The sequence below is a fragment of the Dicentrarchus labrax genome, unplaced genomic scaffold (genome assembly GCF_905237075.1).
Source record: "Dicentrarchus labrax unplaced genomic scaffold, dlabrax2021, whole genome shotgun sequence".
NCBI lineage: Eukaryota > Metazoa > Chordata > Actinopteri > Moronidae > Dicentrarchus > Dicentrarchus labrax.
In genome coordinates this window covers 24384111-24404181 of record NW_026136720.1, presented here as the reverse complement: position 1 = coordinate 24404181, position 20071 = coordinate 24384111, and the positions used below count along the sequence as shown (strand labels likewise).

Here is a 20071-nt window from a genome sequence, read left to right as displayed (position 1 = left end):
ATGTTAAATACACTGGAACAGGTGACACCTATAAATAGCGCTTTGGAGTGTGTGTGTTAGTGTGTGTGACGGTGGGGGAGGGCCGGTGGGGGGGGAGTTCAGCTATGAAACAAACACTGTGCTGCTGCTTCGTCTTATGACTCCAACACTGACACATTTCTCAGGTGAGAATGATAAAATGTAGGGTTTTTTATATTTCCAGTGTATGTTGCAAGTTCTCCTATACAGAATGATGTGAAATTGTTAAGACTATGTATTTCTGCAGTGCCTGGATCACCAATGTTGTATCTCAGGGGTTCCCAAGCTTTCGCAACTTAAGGCCCACTTCTGTGGGTTGTAAAAAACAAACTGATCTGTAAATGTGTGCTATGCCACTGTCAGCTGTATTGGCAAAAATAAATGTATCGTATAGCAACGTAGCTTTTAAATGAGTTGTTAATGGCTTTCTAACCTTGACCTTGCCAGGTGGTTTGTTACACAGAACCAAGTGATCGTTAGAAACTGTTTGGAAAGGGCCAGGCACCTTAAAAAAATACGGTCGAACTTCAACCAATCGGATCAGCCAGCATGTAACATAGACAAACTCTCACCAAAGGCTGTTGGGAGGAATGCAAAAACAGTCTTTAAAATATACTCTCCAGTTCTGATATAACTGACGCTAGCAGCTTCTATGCTAACCACTTTAGCAGCCCACCCAAGTAGCTGCCAGTACTTCCTCGAAAGAGGCCAGTTGGTCCGGTACCATGTAGTTTGGCCGAAGAACTTACATTGGTTTGGCCACAGCCGGATACATTGAAGCCTGTCCCCTTTCCTTAGGAATATTCTAAGAAAAATATTCTTTTTGCTTCCCAACACATCCCAGGTGCTTTGTGTTTAAGTGTCTCTGGAGCTCCGACGGTTTTTGTGGCTGATTTGACAAGGGTCATATTTCCTCACCTCATGCTTTTTAGCTTTTACTGACACACCGCACTTGTGGGAACATTAACTAGCTAACAGTGACAAAACACGTTTGTCTGTACCTGAGGATGTGTCTGGATTTTGGTGATGTTCAAATGTAACTGGTCACTGATATTATGCATTTTAATTATTGAGCACATTTAAATAACTAGCTTTGGAAATTACCTTTTTTTATTTTAAGCTAAGTACTACTTGTCAGTACCAATGCCTCCACGTCCCACTTGTTATAATATATAATAATAATAATTGTATCTAATCAAGAAGGTAAGGGGCAAAGTGAAAATAGAGCTGATAGTATAAACAATTACAAGCTCAAGAATATAGAGCCAGAACAGTCTCATAATGAATAAATGCACACAGAAATGAATAAATGAACGAAAAAGGACTCACAAATGTATTTGGGGAGTTGTATATATATATATGACTCGATACACAAATGCATTTTCAATGCACACACAAATATGCTTCAATCCATATATAAGTAAAAAAAAAATCACATATACAAATAAGATTTGTAAACATATTTGTGATGCGCACACAAATATTTCTTGTTTTAAATATGTGCAATAAAAATTCACAAATGTACAATTCGTCAGGTAATAGCAATTTTCATCAAATACATATTTGGAAGTTGTTACATTGATATATGAATTGTCAAACGCGCATTTGTCTTAATTTGTAAACCTCCCTGCATTTGTGTGTGGAATTTTGAGACTCTTCTAGCGTGACTCCGATACACATTTTTCTACAAGGGTGTCGTCTGCAGCCAATCAGATGTCTCAGTCCTTTACAGCCAATCACATGAGTGCCTCACGAAAAAAGGAAACATGGCATCTGGAAGCGGCAACCGCGACAATCCTTTTTTTGTTGCCGTCTCCTCTGGTCCATCTAGATTATGATCTAGATCCATATCATTCGTTCATATCATCATCATATCCATTGCGCGCTGTAATGACGTCAGTTAAAAACCCCTCATGGGGAGGCACTCATGTGATTGGCTGTAAAGGAGTGAGACATCTGATTGGCTGCAGACGACCCTTGTAGAAAAAATGCATTTGTGTATCGGAGTCACGCTGCACTGAGACAAATGCAGGTTTGACAATTCATAAATCAATGTAACAACTTCCAAATACGTATTTAATGAAAATTGCAAATACCTGACGATTTGTACATTTGTGAATTTTTATTGCACATATTTAAAACAAGAAATATTTGTGTACGCATCACAAATATGTTTACAAATCTTATTTCTATGTTAATTTTTTTTTTACTTATATATGGATTGAAGCATATTTGTGTGTGCATTGAAAATGCATTTGTGTATCGAGTCATATATATACAACTCCCCAAATACATTTGTGAGTCCTTTTTCGTGCATTTATTCATTTCTGTGTGCATTTATTCATTATGAGACTGTTCTGGCTCCATACAAGAAAGACAAAGCAGATGGAGCAGTGGAATCAATACTACTTTCAGAAGCAAAGTAAATTCATGCAGAACTTCAAGTCAAGTCTTAATTTGTCTCTTAATTTGAATAAACTGTGTGAGGTTTGTGATTAACAGATTATTACCCAGAGAGTTTTCAAGTATTTAGTTTGAGTGTCGAGATTAGGTTTATTTTTATCAGGAATTAATGTAATTGCTTATGCTGTTAAAAACTGTAGTGTGTTTGAAGTTGTGTCTTTGTGTACCTGTATCTGTATGATGTCAGAAGGATGGATGCAGCTGATGAAATGGATGAAGATGAACTTCTGGACTTTGATGTTCAGATGAGCATACAGGAGTCGTGTCAGAGAGGACATCTAACAGGATCAAGGTGGTACAGAAACATAAACACCTTCACCATCCATACCAAAGTGTCATATGTTGCATTTCTCATAAGTGTACCTTTATTTTCCTGTTAGTACATTCAGGAGTGAAGCTCTGAGGCTTGTGGAGGCCATTAAACAAGGTAAAAAGTCCAAGTCTAATGGGTAATGTAGTCCTAAATAAGAAGACAAACAAGCATTAAAATGTAGGATTTAGTGGCATCTATTGGTAAAATTGCAGATTGCCTGATCAACAAAAAGTTTTAAATAAACCCTCCTAACTGTCTATTCAGGTGACATGTTGGCACTGCAGGAGCTCTGTGACTTCCCAGCAGCCTTCAGTCAGGTGGATGAGTGTAGCTGGTATCCTCTGCACAGGGCAGCGGTCCAACCACTGGTGCTAGTCCTGGAGACGGTGCTGTACGGTGGGTAAGAGGTCCGAACTTATTACACATGACAGTCAGACAGTGAAGAGAACTGCCTCAGTGCACTTCATTGTGCATTTAACAACTGTTGTTTATGGAGTGACAGTGACTGCTGATTGTCCTTCTAGTGCTGAATTCAGTGAGAGAATGTATAACTCTTGTTGTGTGCTTCAGCGTCTTTCAATCTGACGCTGGAGGAAAAGACCTCAGACGGTGAGACCTTCCTGACTTTAGCAGTGGGAGCTGGTTTGGTGAAAAACGTGAAGATGCTACTGGATCACGGAGCTTCTCCTCACACTACCAACGGCAAGAGTGAATCCCCTCTGCTTTTAGGTCAGAACAATGCCCCACCAACACTTCCTTTTGGTATATTCTATCTTTCACAGCAGACAAATAGTGATGCCTGATAGAAAGCTTTTGTTCATCCTCGTCATCAGTTCCTTATCCTCTTGTGTCCTCCCTGCAGCAGTCAGAGCCGGATGTTATGAAATGGTTTCCGTTCTAATAGCTGGAGGAGCTCGGGTGGAGCAGGTGTGTCAGAAGAAGTGGACAGCCATGCATGAGGCCTCCAGGGCTGGCTGTGTTCATGTTGTGGAGCTCCTGTTGCAGAACGGAGGTCAGGTTTCAGAGACTGACCAGCATGGAGTGACTCCTCTGGGCATTGCTGCGGAATACAGCCACCCTGATGTCCTGGAGCTTCTAATCCAACACGGTGAACCCCTTATACCACACACTTTCTTATGTTTTTATGTTAATAATGCATCAAATGACTGTGCCATTTTGAAAGGGATTACTTGTAGTTTTGATCCCACAGAGAACTACTCTGTACTCTGCAGCGTTACAGAGATCTTTTGCCTCTTTTAGCTCCTAGTTTTGGTTTTACTTCAGATTTAATGGCTGGTTCAGTCTCAATGTGTCCAGCAGCAGCTGTTTTCATTAAATAAGCTCTGATAGACCCACTGCCCACTACCTGCTCGGCACCAAACAGCAGACAGACAAAGTTAGAAACTAGCTAAAATACCTTCATCATAAATCCCACACACTGGTCCTTTAAATGTGTCATTATCTTGACTGCAGGCCTTTGTACTTAATAGTCTAACTGTCATTACAATAATTTTGTCAAACTTCAGTGACAGTGTCTTTTGTTGGTTGTGACAAGTAAACAGGTTTTCAAATTAAATCAAATCAAATGTTATTTTAACTGAGCAACTTAAAATATGGATAAAATATCCAAATTATGTTTTGTAGCCAATTATTCTGGATAGAAAAGTCCAATATTTACCTCATTGTGTGCCATGATAGTTTGTGTGGATAAAAACTTTAGAGAAAGAACTGATTGTGAATCAGTTCCTTAATGTCCTTATTATTTGTTGACTAAAAACTGACACTGTTTTCTGTGTGACCAAAAGTTATGGCAGAAAAAGGGATGCTGGATGATGATTTTTTTGTTGAATTTCCATAATGTTCTTGAACAGATGGTCAAAATCTGTGCAGCACACATCAAGATATCTTGACTTTTTGTCCCTGCCAAGCTCCAAAAACCCTGGATGCTATTATACCATAATGCTAATCAATATCTTACATTAGACCCTCCCTGCCTGGTACATGCTTGGACAGATGTCTTTTAAACTCCACATCAGCTTGTAACACAAACTTTCAATCATAAATTAGTTGACTACAAGCCAAAGATTATATAACTATATTTTCTTAGCCTTGAAAGAGCCATAGAAGACATTATATAATAGTTTCCACAGGCAGAGTAGGACCAATAATGATGAGTAAATTGATCTTCATGTGTAATTGGTGGAATGCTACTTTAAGTAACAGATTCCAAAGTGATAAAATCATTTAGTGCCCATACAGGTTATTGCTAAAACCATCTTTATGTTTGTGCTCCTGCTCCAAAATTATTATTTTCTGCTTTTACATTAAGGTGCTGATGTAAACGCCCAGGCACCAAATGGTGACAGCGTCCTGTACGATGCAGCAGGTTCGGGGAATCCAGACTGTATTGACATCCTGCTGCAGCACGGAGCCAACCCCAACATCCGCAACCTCAGCTCCCAGCTGCCCATCCACCACGCCGCATACGAAGGACACTACCTGTGAGTAGGCCAATGTTATATAAACCTGATGGACTTTCCGATAGTTCAGGAACTGTCAGGGAGCAGTTTGCAGTGCTTAATCTCTTAAGTCTCTGCAACAATGCTGCAGCAACTACAACTTGTGTGCAGTCTCATTCAAAAAAGGAGGCACTGTGTGTCACTAGTATTTCCTGTTGTTTTATTAATCAGCCCCCCATCATTTTATCAAATTTTGTGCAGAAGCTTCCAGAGCCATAAAAGGTTTTGTTCAACTTTTTCCAAATGCAGTAGTACTCCCCAAGAACTGTAAATAGTCTTTGATGTGAAAAACCAGTAGTGTAGTGTAGTTCTTTTCCTGAATAACATGTATCATTTCTTCAAGTTCAATCAGCGACATCTGAGATATTTTGCATCATAAATGGACAGGTTTGACCCACATCCTCCAAGAAAAGTACTAGTACTAGTAAGTCCCATGTTAGGACCCAGCTGTCATGTAGGTTAGTTTCTGATGATTCAGTTCTTATAGAATAATCTATGCATTCTCTCCATCAGAGCTTTGAGGATTTTGATCCCGATCACCACTAGACGGGCCCTGCGGCTGTCTGGCCACAGCCCGGTCCACTCCGCTGCTGACGGAGGCCATGTCCACTGCCTGGAGCTCTTGCTGCAGAAAGGTTTCGATGTCAACGCGCTGTTAGCTCCTTACATCTCAGAAAATTATGGAGACATGAGGAGAAGCCCTCTGTACTTTGCTGTCTCCAACGGGGACGCAACCTCCACTGAGATTCTGCTGAAGTGGGGAGCCAAACCAGACCTGGACTCACTGCGCTGCCTCCTAGTGGCGGTCAGGTCTGGCCGCTACGAGATCGTGAAGCAGCTGCTGGCGGCCAAGGCAGACGTGAACTGTTACTTTACGGTGGTGAACGACACAGTGTTTCCCACGGCGCTGCAGTACTGTCTGAAGGACGAGGTGATGATGAGGCTGCTGCTCAACAATGGCTATAATGCTGAGAAGTGTTTCTGTTGTAACCATGACGACGACTGGGAGGAACTGAGTGAGTCTGATTACTCGCAGCATCAGGAGGAAAAAGTTGCAGTGAGTTTTTCTCTTCTCTGTACAAGTAATTATTAAAATAATGTTTCAAAGTACAAAACTTTACCTTACAGAATGCAGTTTCTATTATTACCATGAATCTATTCAAGTTGCAAACAAAGACTACACAGTGAAAATGCATTTAATCATATAAATTAATAATCAGAGTTGAAATAATACCGATCAGCAGACAATCTGCAAGTATTTTGATAATCTATTAATTTCTGAGTCATCTATCAAGCAAAACTGCCAAACATTTGTTGGTTCCAGCTTCTTAGATACAAGGATTTGTTACATTTCTTTATCTTATATCAAACTAAATTTAAGTTTAAGTTAAGCTCAGTTGGTCAGACAAAACAAAGCATCTAAATATGTCACAAAATTATGAACTTTACTTTAGCAGCCACTAAAACTGTGGTGTTTCTGCCTTCTCAGCGAACAAAAGGTGATCATACATCTTTGAGTTATAACTATTGAAAATGTTGAAATATTTGTTATTGGGTAATAAGGGGATTTGATTCTGGATTTGAAGTTCTATAAAACTCCAGTCCTAACCTGATCTTACAAGGAATTCTTACATCAGCAAATGTGCATGAAAGCTCATTTTTGTTTTTGGGAACAGTCGTTGTACAAAATACTCTTAACTCAAGGTCCTCTTAGCTTTTTTTTTTAGATTTCCACTGCATTGTACATTGAAATTGAATCATCAAAATAATGTCTGATATGTACAAAACAGAGCAAACCACATGTCTCCACCTGTTTTTAAGGGCTATCTATCTATGGGGTTTGGGGATGTATTTGTCAAATACGTGTAAATTTTGACATGTTTTTACAAAACTTGTTAAATTGCTCTAATTTTAAATCTTTTCATTATTACTTTATTGCAGATATCTCCTATACAGTTGTGTCTAAACAGTATAACTACCTCTGTGTCTGTGTTCAATGTCATTACTTTGTCCAGTTTTGTGATTTCGTCAGCGTCTCTTGGCTGGCCAACCTGGTGGGCAGGGTCGTGTCGATCCTCCTCGACTATGTCGGCCCGGTTTCTCTCTGTGGCAAACTAACAAAGATCCTGAAAAAACACAAGGAATGGCCTCACATTCACGGGACCACAAGTGAGTTAACTGTGTGGTGAAAAGAATGAGATTAAAGAGGTGCACATTAGAACCAGGAGGCGTACCTGCTCTTCCTGCTTTATTGGTACAACATGTCCTCAAAACCTCTCTGTGATCCAGGTAACCCTCGCTCCCTGTGTCACCTGAGCAGAGTGGTCATCAGAAAACACCTAAGCTGCAGTGGTCTGATGTCCGTCCAGCTGCCCAACAGACTAAAGGACTACCTGTTGTTCAAAGAGAACGACCTGTACGCCAAAATCATCTGCAGGGAGGACTGAGAGGACGATGATTTCTATCTTATCTACTGAGTCTTAAATGACAGTAATGACTTTGTGTTTGTTTCTTTTTTTCCTTTTGTGGGTAATGTAACTGGGCCTGTATTTGTCAAACATCTAAGAATTACACTTAAGAATGCCCTAAAGAGCCAACATTGGAGTAAAGGAGACTGAGCAATAATTTTACATTTGGGTGTAAAAATAACCTTTAAGAGCAACTTTAAAGCTATCACATGGTGCATCACATGTGTGCTTTGAGCAGTAACAGCCAAACAGAGACAAGTGGCGTGTCCTATGTGACAGACTCAGTCTAAGCTGGTTTTTAGTGTGTTCACACTGGAAAAGTAACACATTTAATTAAGCATTCTCAAACCAAACATAGTGCAAACTAAATATAGTGGATTTTTGAGTATGCTGTTAATGGACACCATTCTCCTACAATGCATTGCCGGGCGGCTGTGGCTCAGAGGCAGAGCGGGTCTAACCTAACACTAAAACTAACCCACTAATCGAAAGGTTGTTAGTTCGATCCTCGGCTCCTCCTGCCACATGTCGAGGTATCCTTGAGCAAGATACTGAACCCCAGATTGCTCCCTATGCTGTGGATTGGTGTGTGAATGTGTATGAATGAGTTAGTTTCTGTTCGATGGGCTTTGTGTGTGAAAGGGTGAATGTGGCACGTAGTGTAGAGGTGTTTTACAAGAAAGATGCTATACAAGTACAGGTCCATTTACCATTTACCATTACCACAAAGCAAATGGAGGATCTGCTGACAGCAGAAAAAAAAAAAAAATGGTGGTTGAGGATAAAACAGCTTCTGGAGAGTCAGTGTTAGCATAACTGTTCTTAGCACACCTGATAAATGCAAAAACAAAACAAAACAAGTTGTTTAACATCCCAAAAAATCTTTGAATCAAATCAATTAAATAATGGACTACCCTATTCTGAAATATTCATATTGCCTCAGGTCATGTATTATTCTCTGTGACCAATGATATTTTATACATTTAAGCTTCTCAGACTGCAGCCGACCAACTTCAGACACATCTGGTGCTCTCTCAAATTTAAGATTTTATTTCTTAAATAGGTGAGGATTTAGTTGCATCTTTCATCTTTTCAGAAGTTTGAGATTGCAACTAACTGAACACTGCTCATGTTTGTATTTGACAACCTGGGAATGAGAACGGGCAGTGAAGTGTGTAGGAGAAACTATGGTGGCTGTGAAACTCGCAAAAAATGTGAAAGTCCCTATTTACAGTCAGTGTTTGGTTTGTCCCTTCTGGGCTGCTGTAGAAAGATGGCGGTTCAACATGGGGGACTCCATGGAAGGCAACCCATGGCTCATTCTAAGGTAATGAAAACACAATGATATATTCAGGTAATTATACACTAATGGAAACATACCTATGAATATAAGATTCCATTTCTGCCAACAGATCCTCCTAAATGTTACACACTGGACTTTTAGGTTTGCGAGCAATAGTAAAAGATTTGTAGTTAAAGCTTCTTTTAAATTTATGAGTTTGATGAATACAGGCCCAGATCTGTAACTGTGACTGTAAATGTTTTTTTTAACCCTGTTTCAAAGGGGCATTAACTAAGATTCTTTTTGTCCTGGCTGTTGTACAAAATAACCATAAAATATCTGCAGTTAGTTACTGATCAATCATTCATCACTGAGTGATGCACTCTAGTATCCTGGTTATGAACAGGTTTTTAGAGTATTCTAGTAAAGTTTTGTGCATTTAAACAGCTTATTCTGGTTTCAGAAACCTGGATACTGTGGCATGCAAACACCAGGTTTCTGAAAATTCTCTGTTGGTACAGATAGTGAGACATCAAAACACAGCTGCAGGCAGACAATCAAAAACCTGGATACTTTTATGACCATGTTTACAGGGATATAAATAACCAACACCATATCCCCAATACGATCAAAAACAGCATGAGACTCAAAACCAGGACGCTTGCATGCATGTGAACACAATGACTGTGTCAGATCACTCAGATTTCTGGGACTCAAGTGTTGGAGGAAGGAGCCTCTTTGCTGTAACTTTGTGAAAATATAACAGACCAGGTGATGTTTAGACTGTAAGCAGATTGGGCTCTTACATACTGTAAATGATCAAATAAAAACCAGAATGTAAATAATGTTCAGGATAAAAGTAAAACTTACTCTGTGCACAGAGGTTTCACATTAAAAGCCTTCCAGTGGCTCAAAGGGCATACTTCCTACTGTCCCTGGTAGACCTTTAAAAGAGTGCACCACTGATTCAGCATTACACATAAAATTGTCGTACTCACAATGGACAGTAAAAAAAACTAAAAATGTAGCCTTGGTCGCCAGCCTGAAGCAGAGAAGGGGCGGCCACAGAGATGTGGTTAGCTAACTTCTTTCTGGCTTCACACACTCAAATTTGTTCAATTTTAAACTTTAAACTGATGCTGACACAAATAACATCACTTGAATTTTTCACATATGCAGTAATACTCCCCAAGAGATGTAGGCCTACTTAGACTCTAATGTGTAGAATTGTTGAGTTTCATTAACAGTGACTGAAAAATCAGCAAAGGAGAAGGGATGAATCAGAGAATGAAAATAGAAAAGTGTTAAACAGAGAAAGTGTTTTTAGCAGAGTGGGGAGAATGAAATGACTTTGTTGTAATGATGGAATTAGTGCTCAGTAAATGTACAATATACCAAATTTATCGAGATACACACAGGGAACTGTTATGTTTGTATCAAATTAGAAATAAAGACCTGTTTCTAATAAGCCTGTTTCAAATAAAGGCCTGGTTCTCCTGCAGTGGAGGTAAATAAAGTCCTGGCTACTATTTGAGAATTATCAGTATTGAGCAATAGGTTTCTACTGCCACATATCCTACAGTTGGAAATACATTTGTACTGTAATTTATTAAACTTTTGTGTTATTATGATTATGACATTGCCTGGGAATCATGAATGTCTGTACACAATTTTGGGCCAGTTCATTTGTTCAGTGTGGAAAGACCTGGCTGCGCAGCTTCGACTCGTCTGTCGCAGGAAACAATGACGGCTTGTCAGGTCACACACAATCTTGCATTCGTCTAAACAGTACACTAAAATATGTTTCTGAAACGATTTTAGATGAGAAATAAGCAAAACAGTAACAGAATCTTGCTTCATATCTGATCAGAACTGCCTAGTTTGACATTGAGAATGACCTGTCAATCACAAGGTAGCCACGCCCAAAAGCATACGCTGCTTTACTCTAAATTGGACCAAAATTTACTAAATGAACAGAAAAAATGTTTACTGAGCTAATAAATCAAGTGAGAAGCGTGGTATCAGTGTTTTATTGCAGCTGATGGTGCTCCACCTGCTGGCCATTACATAGAATGAAGGTTTAAGACACTTCCACGTTGGCTTCACTTCACAGACTCGGAAGCTCTCTCCATTATATAAACTGACAACCTAGCGGCCATTAGAAGAGCTGCAACTGAACAAACTTCAGCCGTTTCCGACTGCATTGAACTAAAAGCATACACCGACTGTGAACACAGTGAAGAGGTGTGCTTCCTCTGGTAGACAGACAGTGAAAACAGATCGACTCTAAATTTAACCTTCTGACCTGCAGAACAAATAACAACAACAACATGGCTCCACATTCTGGCAGGTCACCCGAGAACCTGATAACAGGAGGAGGTCACGTTGTTTTGAACGACCTCCAAACTGTTGACACCAGCTGGAAATGTGAGGTGTCTGTGACCAACAGGTGTGTTAATGTGCTAAAACAAAGCAAACCACATACAGATTGAAGTGAGACAATTAAACAAGCTGTATTTATCATATCACAGGATATGGTGACATAACACCCCATCCAGCAGCCATATTGGAGGACTTCTGCTCTGTGAACTGCTGATTGTGTTTATGTGTTTAAATAAACTGAACAAAAGTTAAAGCAGCAATAATTTCAAATTTTCACTCTCCTTTCAGCTCTAGTTTGGTCTCCTGAGAAATATACCTTTCTCTTTAGCAGCTAGATGTTCCACTTTCTTCACCAGCTGGTCTCTTAGTCTGTCTGCTGTTTGGTGCTGAGCAGGTAGTGTGCAATGGGTTTATAAGAGCTTGAAAATAGCTGCCTGCTGCTGGAGACTGAACCATATTGTAAATGTAAGACTAGGAGATAAAAGAGGCTAAAAAGGAGCTGAAAAGTTGATGGCAATTCTCTGTGCAATCATCATGAGCGATACCTTTTACATAACACATCGTCCTTTGATCCATTGTTAAAATACAAATATTGTTTAATGCAGATTTAAATCTTTTCAGTGATTATTTCATCTCTCATCCATCAAACTGGTATTGTCTTGTTTCCATTAGGTACAAAAAAATACCCAAACCATACAAGATCTCTGTTCACACATCTGGGACTATGAAGCTCTAGAAATTATGAAGCTCAAGAGTGTCAAGTGTCTCATTGGAGAGTAGAAATAAACTGAAAACAACGGCTTCCTGGAAATTAATCTTAAAGCTGATATATGATTAGGAAAAAGTCAGAAAATGATATCCCGTGTTATATTTTGGATTAAACACGCAGCAATCACCAGTTTGTGCATTTGTTTTGTAACTGAACCTGTTTCTATTCTCAGTCTGGAGTGCACAGCTGGATGACAGCAACAATCCAGTCAAAGGTCACATTTACAGCAGATTTAGGAGAGTGGTGTTATGTCACGGAGTCTTTTCACTTCATGTAATGTGATCTGATTGCCAAGCAGCTTGTTAAACGTGCTCAGTGATGGAGCTCTGATAGTTGTCTTGGCAACCAAACAACAAACCTTAAGACTGAGCGTTATTCCTACACATCCGTACAAATGTTACGTATGTGACAAGTACAGGGTATACACAATACTGAAAACATCTATGCAATATGATCGGATTCAACAGCCCAGTTAAATACAAATTGGGTGTAAATTTATATCAGCCATAATAACATTGTTCTCACCAAGTTAATATTTGAAATTAACAAACAAGTAGTCAGATGGAGCGGGTCAAGAAACACGAGCAGTCAAACAATCACACAGTTTAGAGACAAACTTCAGACATTCAAAACGTGGTGTGAACCTGGAACTTGTCTTTACCCAAATTGGCTCACATTTGCGTCCCCAAAATCTGGCTGGAGTCCTGTGCTGCCTCTGTCCAATCTCATTGTGGTGAGTTCATTCTTGACCTTGGACACAGCAGTTGATAAATCTCAACTAAAGGTCCATTTAGTAGCTGTTTTGGAGCTCTCAATCATATCACACAATCTTCAATAGGACTTCTTTGGAGTAGTTGAAGGACTTATCATTCATGTTGGCTTGAAAGCTTACTGTCAAAGTTTTTTTTTACTAAATAGATTTTAAGGTGCTTTCTGTCTTGTTCTTTAGTTTTTTTTATATTATATATAATTATATAATTATTTTATCTCTTTAGTTATATTAATAAGTTTTGGACTTGATATAACTTGATATGATTGTGGAGATAAAAACCAGTCACAGTTTTGTTTTCATTCCACCAAATGTCCATACGAAAGTCTTACAAATCAATCTGTCCTGTCTTGGCGTTGTTGTGTTCTGGTGTAAACACCATCAGTCCTCCTCAGTGCCAGCCTGAGCTGTACTGTACATAATCCTACCATCCTCAGGGAGAGCAAGTGTTTCCCTGACAACACCACAACCATGGCGTGTTTCTGTGTCCTGGCTCGTTGCAAGGCTGTAGAGCTTTATCTCTGATGTCTCCCCACATCGTTTTGTTCCCCTCGTTTCTTTTGAGGCACGAATCGCTGATGAGCTCTCAGCACAGGCCACTCAGAGGGCTCACATTCCTGCAGTAAGCCTATCTCATTGACCCCCCCACCCAACACCCTAAAAAAAGACAGGACGATCAGCGGTATGGAGGCCCACCCCCTTTCTCTCTGTCAGGCTCCTCTGGCAGCTGGGACCAGTAGGTGAATGAGGACTCTGATTTGCCACCAGTCATCCACGGCATCCCTGATCTGAAGGAATCTGATGGAGAACAAGTCAACAGGCAAAAGGAGATTCAAGCAGGGAAGTTAGGGAAGATTTCTTCAAGTACACAAGGAGATAAAAGTGCAAGAAGAAGAGTTAAAGATAGAGATTTAAGTGTGCATAGAGTCCTAAAACGAGCAGAGAATCATGAGTACCTTTGGGTACAGCAGGGAGCTAAAGAAGTACGAGGAAGTGGACGAAGACGAGCTGCTGGCAACTCTGTCCTCTGAGGAACTCCAGGAGCTGGAGAGGGAGCTGGCCGACCTTGATGACAACATCCCCATCGGCCTGAGACAGAAAGACCAGACTGCCAAAACTCCAACGGGGACCTTCGACAGGGACTCTTTGCTGAAATACTGGGAGGACGAGAACAAGAAGCTGGTGCAGGACGAGAGGATGGAGTCCAATGGCAGACAGGTGAGAGTGGACATCAATACTCGGCCTGCAAGTTTTCTATAACACACCTAAAAGACCATAACACCATGTTTTAACTACAGAGCAAGTATACCTTTTGGTTCCATAAAGGACCTTAGATTTTAGAAACTACCAAATTGAAATGATCCTTTTCACAACATCCATGTTTGTCTATTATCCTTGATTTTCCAAAAATAATATCTAAAAAAATAAACCTCTTCTACAGCTGACTTTCAGTTCATTGGTTTTACAGCCCCAAGAAGAGTTGCACCTGTGTCCCCATGATTTGCAACTTTGACAGAAAAAAAAAGTTGACTAAACATTGAATGTGATGGATTATCTGCTTGCAGGGAAGTCACTGCTGATTTTAATAGAAATTAACTAAAACTTAAAAGGAAGGATTTCACTCAAGATCTCTGAAAAGGTTACTGACAATAATGCAAAGAGATAGAAGTACCTTTGATAATTAACACCAGCACCAGAGTACACTTGAGCAATTTTAACCATTGGCACTGTTTAAATCAATTATTGTATTAAGAGGAACACTGTATGAAACTACAGTACAGTACACGGTAGTTCCTCGTACACACTTCCCAGCCCGCTCTCATTCCCAAGTCGTCTAATACGGATGTGAGCGGTGTTCAGTGTGTTGCAATCTGCAACTTCACCGCTAGATGTCACTAAATCCTACACACTGTTCCTTTAAGAAATGAACCAATGTGAGTGACAAGACTAAGCGGTCTCACTCTGACAAAATAAGACTAATCTGGATCAACGCCCTGACAGCACTTTTGGAAATATCCGAAAACAGATTCAGTTTCAGTTTGGGATTAAAGGAACATTACAACAATTTTTCACATGAAGATCAGTTTACTCGTAATGATTAGTCCTATTCAGCCTTTAAAAACAGTTGTTTGTCTTCTGTGGCTCTGAAGGAGAAAATAACCCTAATGATGAGCCAAGCCTATTACTTAAGCTACTGCGATGTCTAACCCAGGAGTGATATGATTGATGCACTTCGCTTTTACTTGATGTTACCTGTGTGTTGTGTTCTGTACAGAATTCACAGGCTGTTCTTTGGTTGCAGAATAACAATCACTTCCGCCGTGCATAAATGGGAACAAAGTAAATTTTCCAGTTTCCATAGAAAACCAAACTATCAGCTTATAGCATAACAAACAAACTTTAGCGCCACAGCGGTCAAAAACCCTTTGCCCTTCCGGGATCAAAACAGTTGAGAACAGTGACTTCCTACCTTTGTTCCTGAGCCCTTGACTGTAGCACGGCGAGACCCAGAGTACACACAGTAAATAACAGTTGTGCTTTGGTTATTTCAACAACAGATTTGGCTCTTACAGTGATGTCACTGGGGTCATCTCAGTTTTGGCTTACAAATTCATAACAGAAAGTTTTAAACTGGAGGTATGGAGTCTGAAAGACCTTCTAATAGGAGAGGCTATCCAGTTACACTGAGCTCAATACATACTAGGGAATAAAAGTCAAGAGTCCCTAGATGTTTATGTTCTATAATCTATAATCTATCATTTTAGATGCTTGTTTATTATGTGTTTAAACATAAACCCATTGATATAATATATAAACAAAAATGTAAAAAGCATCACATGTATATACTTTACCTAAATGTGTTGCTGGAAAACAGTCTAAAAATAAAGACTGTCAGAGAAATGCCAGCTTTAATGACTGTCAGTGTTGGAGAGGGTTCTTAATTAAAAGTCAGAGGCTGGAGAATGTCAGGGTTCGACCTAATTTTCTCTCCTGTTATCGTGCGCAGGAGGGACGCTCAGATAAGAGCAGAGGGGAGCGAGTGACTGTGACCGCCAGTGACGCCAGCAAGACTCCGGACCATGACAGGAAGAGGATTTCACAAAAGGGGAAGAAAGTGCAGAGTGTCTTTAGCAAAAAGGATGCAAAGGAAGATGAGGTGGAAAAGAAAGATCAGTGTAAAAAAGAGGCTCAGAACAGATGTAAATTTCCTCAGAAGAACGGTCTGTCGAAATGTTCGAGGAGTGAATCGGGGAGGACTGAAACCATAAACCAAAATCTGAATGCAACCACTGACAGAGCAAGTGGAAACCCGACAGTCATCGACAAAACTCTGGAGCAGATTCTGTGTGATGATCCCACAATGAGTGAAGTCAACCTCAACAACATCGAAGACATTTCCCAGGAAACCTTACTTCGTTTCGCTGAGGCCCTGTGCACAAACACTCACGTCCACATTTTTAGCCTTGCCAACACCCATGCTGATGACCGGGTTGCTTTTGCCATCTCCAAGATGCTCCGTGAAAACCAGTTTATCAGAAACTTGAACATAGAGTCCAACTTCGTGTCTGGCCAGGGTATCCTGGCTCTTCTGGCGGCGCTGCAGCACAACAGAACCCTGGTGGAGCTTCGCTTTCACAACCAGAGGCACATCTGCGGGGGGAAGGTGGAGATGGAGATGGTCCAGCTGCTGAGGGAAAACACCACTCTCCTCAAGCTCGGTTACCAGTTCGACCTACCGGGCCCGAGGATGACAGCGACCAGCATCCTGACGCGCAACCAAGACCAACAACGACAGAGGAGGCTCCAAGAGAAGACAGAACAGAGTCCTCCAGAGGTGTCAGCACAAGGTTCTGGTTCATCTGCAGAAAAAAGACCACCAAAGAAGCCGTCTCAAACTTCTAAAACTGTTGAAAATCAGAACAGAAATCATCCTCCTCCGTCTCTAGACCCGCCGACAAGGAAGATTGCTGACATGGTCAAACAGCACGAAGGCTCGAACAGTGTAAAGACTCAGTCAAACCAAAGGAAACCCAAGTCAAAGAAGCTCAAGAACGGTGCCAATGAAAAGGAGAGCGCAGATATTCTCAAAGATCTGAAAAACTCCTTGAAGCCGTCTCTGCAGAAGAGACGAGATGAATCATCACATCTGCCACCGCCGCAAAGGTCAAGCCGCGATGACCTGATGGCGGCAATTCGTGGGAGCAGCATCACATCCTTAAAAAGGGTAAGACTCCCTGTGAGTCCTCTCTGTCACTGACGGATCTATGTTTGATTTGATGGAATTTTGTTTTGCTTGAGTGAAAGCATCACAGACATAATTTAGCCTCCAAAAGCCATTAGACCCCCTCAGTGAGGACGCCTGCTGTGATCAGACGACAGCCTCTGTCACTCTGTGAATTCCTTGAATCTCTGTCAGGTTATAAATAGTTTGACTTCTTCACTGCTGTTTGATAAGACTGATGGCTCAGAGAGCTGCTGGGAAGAGAGAAAGCGTGCTGAAAACAACACAGCGTGTTAAGAGACACCAGAGAGCTTTAAACACAACGTAGTTGGTCCAAAGTGCTTTACGGGAAAATGAGGGACATTTATCGATATAATAATATTGCAAACAAAATGAGTTTCATGAAATTAATTTTGACCAAAAACTGCTTTTTAAATTTAAATATCATACCATTACAATATGATTGAACAGAAACTTCATAAAAATGATGCCCTGGGTACAAAAAGGAAACACTGCATCCCCGAAAAACAAATGCAAATTATGAAGTCAGGCAGCTCAAACCAGATCAAATGTTTCTTAACTCATGAAAACCTTCAATAGAGACAGATAATCAAACAGAGTGAAAGTGACAATTCCATTAAGAAAAGAAACAATCTGATCTTTGATCTTGTCTTTGATGGAAGGACAGATAAAAGATAAAACATACATCTAACTGTGTTCTGAAGCATGATGTCTGAATAAAGTTATTTCATAAACATCCACCCAGTCTTACATCAGCTGTAACTTAACATGTGTGATGTTTGTCGTTTCAGGTGGATCTGTCACAGGCCTGAACTCACCTGCTGATCACACTTGAACTCTTCTCACTTTGTATTGAAATATTTTATTTTTATTTCACACCAAATGTCACTTTTTAACAGCATCTTATTTAACTTGTCACACAGCTTAGCAGCAGACGGCATTTCTGTGTATTTCAGATTGTATTGTTGTATTTTGTCTACTGTGAATACTGATGTGTAGAGGAATAAAGTTTAAGATTGACTTAGTCTACATGTTCGTTGAAACTAAATGCATAAATACTTTTCTGAGAGATGTTTCCTGACACAATAATGGACAATTGTTTACAAAAGTGTTTTTCAAAACTACTGGCTAAATTTTGGTAATACATTTAGTAATATTGTTGCGAAAAATGCTGCTTTCTTAGAATTCATTATTTTTTGGGATTATTCATTTATGTAAAACCTCCAGTTTGCAAAGCTGGACGTTGATTGATAAAGCAGCAGCTTCTTTAATTAAAATGAAGAAGACCTGCAGGTTAGAGGCGTTGTTTTTGCAACTTTTGTTTGAGTGGCATTTTTCCTTTATTCGACAATGAGAGCAGAGGCACAGACAGGAAATGATGTTCAGAGGCTTATGACATGCATTGTGTTGTACCCATTAAGCCATCTGGATCTGGATTAAGGTTTTTATGAAATTGTAAATCCCACATCAGTTGGTGGTTTAAACAGATTCTCTTGTTACACACATCACCTCTTAAAGACATAATTACAGTTCATAGAGCAGCTTCCCGTGTTGGTGACCTGAGAGGAGGATCAGCTCACATAAAGACCGCTCACAGAGGGATTAAACTCGACTACAAACGTACACAGAGAGCTGTTATGTGAGCTGACTGCAGCTGCCGGTTACTGTCCATCAACACATACAATTGAATAGGGGAGGCCAGGGGCAATGGTAACAAGTTTTGATGTCTTTACTCCAAACCTCTTTAATGTAAGTAACTGTATCCTCCTTGTTAACAGCCATCAAATGCTTTTCAGCAATGTTTGAGTCACAATATTGAATCCCAATAGATATAGATAAAACAATATCCACTGAACAATTGATACCAGTTTAACCGTATGAATAATCACAATCAATATTAATAACCGTAATCAATCATTTACATATTTTTTCTTGTCACGGCTAATTGTAACTTGTCCCCAAATATACCACCCATGCCACAAGCTACCCTGCTATCTACAAACAACGAAGCTAGTAAACAGTGGACAACGATTTCAAATTTTAGCCAACAACAACATTTTAAGAGCATTAGAACTTTGCTCTTGGTGAAAACTGAATCGGGGTCCCCAGATAGATAGTGGGTGCAGTGCAGGGAGAAGACAGATGTTTCATAGATATAGAATATAGATTGGACCAATACGTAAACATCAGCATTACTATTCCTAATCAAGTTTTCTGGGAGAAACAACCCAGAGATGACATTGGAATAGGGGAGAAACCCAGGAGTGTTCGGCAGGTACTGACAACCATTTGGAAGCCTTAAAGGTTGGTCATTCTGGCTGTCGCCATCTTGTTTTGAGCCAGAAGTGACCACATTTGGACGAGAGTGTGGAGCTGGTGGATGATACACTGCAAGTTATATGTTTAACGTGAGAAATGGGCAGTGCAGTAAGAGTCAGGATTCTGTTGCTGCATTGATCAACAATGATCTAGTTAGGCAGTGTGATCTGACATTTTTCAGCTCAGACAGATTAAAGTCCAACAAGCCTGAGATATCCTTAAATGGTACAGAGGATAAACCCTTCCGATTGAGGTGATATCAATCCGGACACAGGAGTATCAGTAAATAAATATTATCATTCACATTTATAACATACATCTTTATTCAGTTAGGTTTGATGTGCTCTAATATAAGCTGGCAGAGAAACAACAGCGCTTCAGATCCATCAAACTGTACATGAATCAGTTTCTAATCCAGTCTGCTTACACAATGTTACTGAAGTTCATTAAACAGCTGCTAAAAGTAAATATGGACTGCCCCTCAGGGAGAAAATGAAGGGGAGTTAAGTCTCTGTGTGTGACCCCT

General features: G+C 40.1%; 2 protein-coding genes across 5 annotated transcripts; both read left to right on the top strand.

Annotated features, from left to right (window-relative positions):
* The first annotated feature begins 5 nt into the window (after window positions 1–5).
* On the top strand, window positions 6–10697 carry asb15a (ankyrin repeat and SOCS box containing 15a). 4 transcript variants are annotated; one of them, XR_007881274.1, is made up of 10 exons: window positions 6–164; window positions 2669–2773; window positions 2862–2908; window positions 3059–3190; window positions 3365–3523; window positions 3657–3902; window positions 5124–5295; window positions 5827–6329; window positions 7346–7482; window positions 7603–7700. XR_007881274.1 is itself a non-coding variant. In XM_051382501.1 (10 exons), the coding sequence occupies exons 2-10, from the start codon at window positions 2673–2675 to the stop codon at window positions 7758–7760; spliced, it is 1713 nt and encodes a 570-aa protein (XP_051238461.1). In that variant the 5' UTR covers window positions 6–164; window position 2672; the 3' UTR covers window positions 7761–10697. The 4 variants fall into 4 exon arrangements, 3 of the variants coding, with proteins under 3 accessions (XP_051238461.1, XP_051238462.1, XP_051238459.1); XM_051382501.1 differs by having other exon boundaries at window positions 2672–2773; window positions 5827–6370; window positions 7329–7482; window positions 7603–10697; XM_051382502.1 differs by having other exon boundaries at window positions 2871–2908; window positions 5827–6370; window positions 7329–7482; window positions 7603–10697.
* Window positions 10698–13723: 3026 nt separating this feature from the next.
* Window positions 13724–18295, top strand: lmod2a (leiomodin 2 (cardiac) a). Its single transcript, XM_051382507.1, has 3 exons — window positions 13724–14201; window positions 15991–17208; window positions 18018–18295. The coding sequence occupies exons 1-3, from the start codon at window positions 13932–13934 to the stop codon at window positions 18036–18038; spliced, it is 1509 nt and encodes a 502-aa protein (XP_051238467.1). The 5' UTR covers window positions 13724–13931; the 3' UTR covers window positions 18039–18295.
* The last annotated feature ends 1776 nt before the right edge of the window (window positions 18296–20071 follow it).